Source organism: Vigna angularis, chromosome 1, assembly GCF_016808095.1.
Source record: "Vigna angularis cultivar LongXiaoDou No.4 chromosome 1, ASM1680809v1, whole genome shotgun sequence".
Classification (NCBI taxonomy): Eukaryota; Viridiplantae; Streptophyta; class Magnoliopsida; order Fabales; family Fabaceae; genus Vigna; species Vigna angularis.
This window is the reverse complement of record NC_068970.1, coordinates 9346067-9348884: the sequence shown is the minus strand read 5'-3', so window position 1 is coordinate 9348884 and position 2818 is coordinate 9346067. Positions and strand designations below refer to the sequence as shown.

The 2818-nt window shown below is 30.4% G+C and overlaps 1 protein-coding gene across 1 annotated transcript; it reads left to right on the top strand.

Moving 5' to 3' along the window:
* Positions 1–384: 384 nt before the first annotated feature.
* On the top strand, positions 385–1137 carry LOC108338996 (uncharacterized). Its single transcript, XM_017576114.2, has one exon. It carries the CDS (start codon positions 425–427, stop codon positions 875–877), a length of 453 nt encoding a protein of 150 aa, XP_017431603.1. The 5' UTR covers positions 385–424; the 3' UTR covers positions 878–1137.
* Positions 1138–2818: the final 1681 nt, after the last annotated feature.

Here is a 2818-nt window from a genome sequence, read left to right as displayed (position 1 = left end):
TATCATTATTCTTTAATATATCTACAAAAATTACTTTTAACATCATTATTCATAAATATTTATTTACATTTTTCTTCTTTTATCACATTTACCATTTCTCACACATCTAATATACCTTTTCTCATACAAAACCCGAAAAAACAATATTTTAAAATTTTCTGAAAACCTGATGAATAACATAGTGTAAGTATGATTTATTTATTTATAATGTTGAAAAGAAAAAAAAATGTTAATAAAAAGAGTAGGGTTTAACAAAATCCCCTAAGTAATAGTAATTTATGTAATAAGAATAACAAAACAGAGAGCGAGTCAACCCAAACAATGGTGGACTCTCTCGTGGTTCCAATTCCACTTCCACTCATGCACCTATATATAACACAACCAATCCTAACTCAACCAAAGAGTCTAAGAGAAACAAAACACCATGGTTGAGGAAGCTGCTACCTCGGACTTGCCGAAGCGCCAAAACCACGGCTTCATCGTAACCATCTCAGCGATCCTGGCGCTGTTGACGAAGCGCGGCGCGCGCAAGTCGAAGCCGAACAAGGACGATGATTGGAAAATGGATCCTAAGTCGCAGAAATCGATGCCTAAGAAGCTTCTCAGCAACATAAGCAACAAAGCGCTTTTTCACAACCACAAGAAGTGTAACAACAAGCAAAGCAGCGCGGAGGAAGAGAACAACGGAGGGTGGGGAAACGGCGGCGTTTGGCAGAAGGAGATTCTCATGGGTGACAAGTGCGAGCCGTTAGATTTCTCCGGCGTTATTTACTACGACGGAAACGGGAAACAGCTGAGCGAAATCCCTCTCAGGTCGCCACGCGCCAGCCCCTTGCCCGGTTACCTCACGCGCCTCACCCCGCAACGTACCCGCTGAATCTTCCTTCAGCGTCACCACGCGGCGCGTCTCTCTTATTTTAGATTTTTAATTTTGAAATCACTGTTTGTTTTGCTAGCGTTGTAGTCGTAGGTGGTTCCTTTGTTTTGGTTGGTGAAAACATTGTACAGGGTTTTTGCACTTGTCAGCAGCCTCCTTCTGCTTAATCGTGTGAGATTAAATTACAACTTCTTAGCTTTCATTTTTCCATCAAGCTTCACTTCGTAGTCAATATATGTTATTAGGGTTTTGTTTCATCATTGTACTCAACATAATTTAATTAAAAGTATTTCTACATTTCAAAAGAATTAGTCTCTGCTTATCTTGTTTACAAAATATCTTTGTTGAAAAAATTCAAGCTTTACTTGTGCCTAAATTCGTGTATTTAAAAAAAAAAACAAGTTAAACTATACTATATATATTCCTCTCCTCTAAATTTTATCCTCATTTTTGGTCCACTAAATTTAGAAAATGATCAAATTCTCAATATTTTACATGATTTAAATGAATTCTAATACTTTTATATGTATAGTCATTGTAGATTAACAAACATTTTAATTAATTGAAGGAAGAAAAAAAAATAATTTGGAGAAACGACGCAGCTTATGAGTAAAAAAAACAAAGAGAGATTTTTTGTATGAAATTTATATTTGACAAGGATGGAAGAGGAATCACAAACAATTATTAAGCGTTTGTTTGAAAATTAAAATAGAGATAGAGAGAGATAATATAATGAAACATAACTTAAAGAGAATAATAGATTCGAGAACACGGTTTTATTTAATTATAGATTTGATGATTCCCTTGCGAGTGAGATATGTATAAAAAATGCAACAGTGTATTTGATTAAGTCTAATCCGAATTTGGTTGGATCACAGTGACAATGGCATGAAGTGATATTTAAAAAGCTAGAAAGAGAAATGGAAGATTTGTCAAATTGCAGTTTGGTCGGGTAATAGCACACCCCATTATGTCATTCAACAATGTCTATATCTGGAAACAAAATATAAATAGCTAAACAAAGTAGTTGTATTTGTATATAATTTCTATGGAAAAACATTATATTGTATAATTATAAGTTTTATCTTTTCATTAATTGTTAAGATTTGTTATGCCTTTATTATTATTTTTATTCATATTATGTATCTATTCAACTGCTATAATTATTATATCCATTCATTGTTTGAATCTTCAAAATTGTTAATTTTTTTATTCTATGAGCAATAATTTAACTCCATTCAATTGTTACATAAATGCATGATTTAATTTTAATTGTCTATTTTATTAATTGTATCATCCCTGATTAACGAATTTCATTTTTTCATTAGTGTCTGAAAGTAACTAATTGTTAGTGTTGTGGATTGGTCTCTATAAATTTCTAACTAGTATTTTAATTTTGCAAAAGAAAAATATATTTATTCATTAATGCGGAGTAACATAAGTTGTTCTGTTCGTTTTTTGTTTTCCAACATGAAATAATAAATTAAAAAAGTCATTTTATTTTATTACTATGTTTATTGATTAGTAACATATTTTGACTAATAATTTTATAGAGATAATAGTGTAGAATTTTAAAAAAAAATGGATAAAGAACACACAAGAAAAATGTAATTAACAAATTACATACATATATATATATATATATATATATATATATATATATATATATATATATATATATATATATATATATATATGACAAAATGGCATTGGCATATAAATTTGTGAACGTGATTTTTTACAATAATAAAATAAAAGCATGCAAAGATAAACATTAATAAATATTTGATGAAAAACGATATAGTTGACTTCAACTTCTGTCTGACCCATTCAACGATCATACATAAGTCAAGTGTTCAAAACTTTGACACTTGTGAATATCGCTTTTAGATTGATTGAATAATAATAATAATAACACTATTCTTATAACGGCTGCTATAA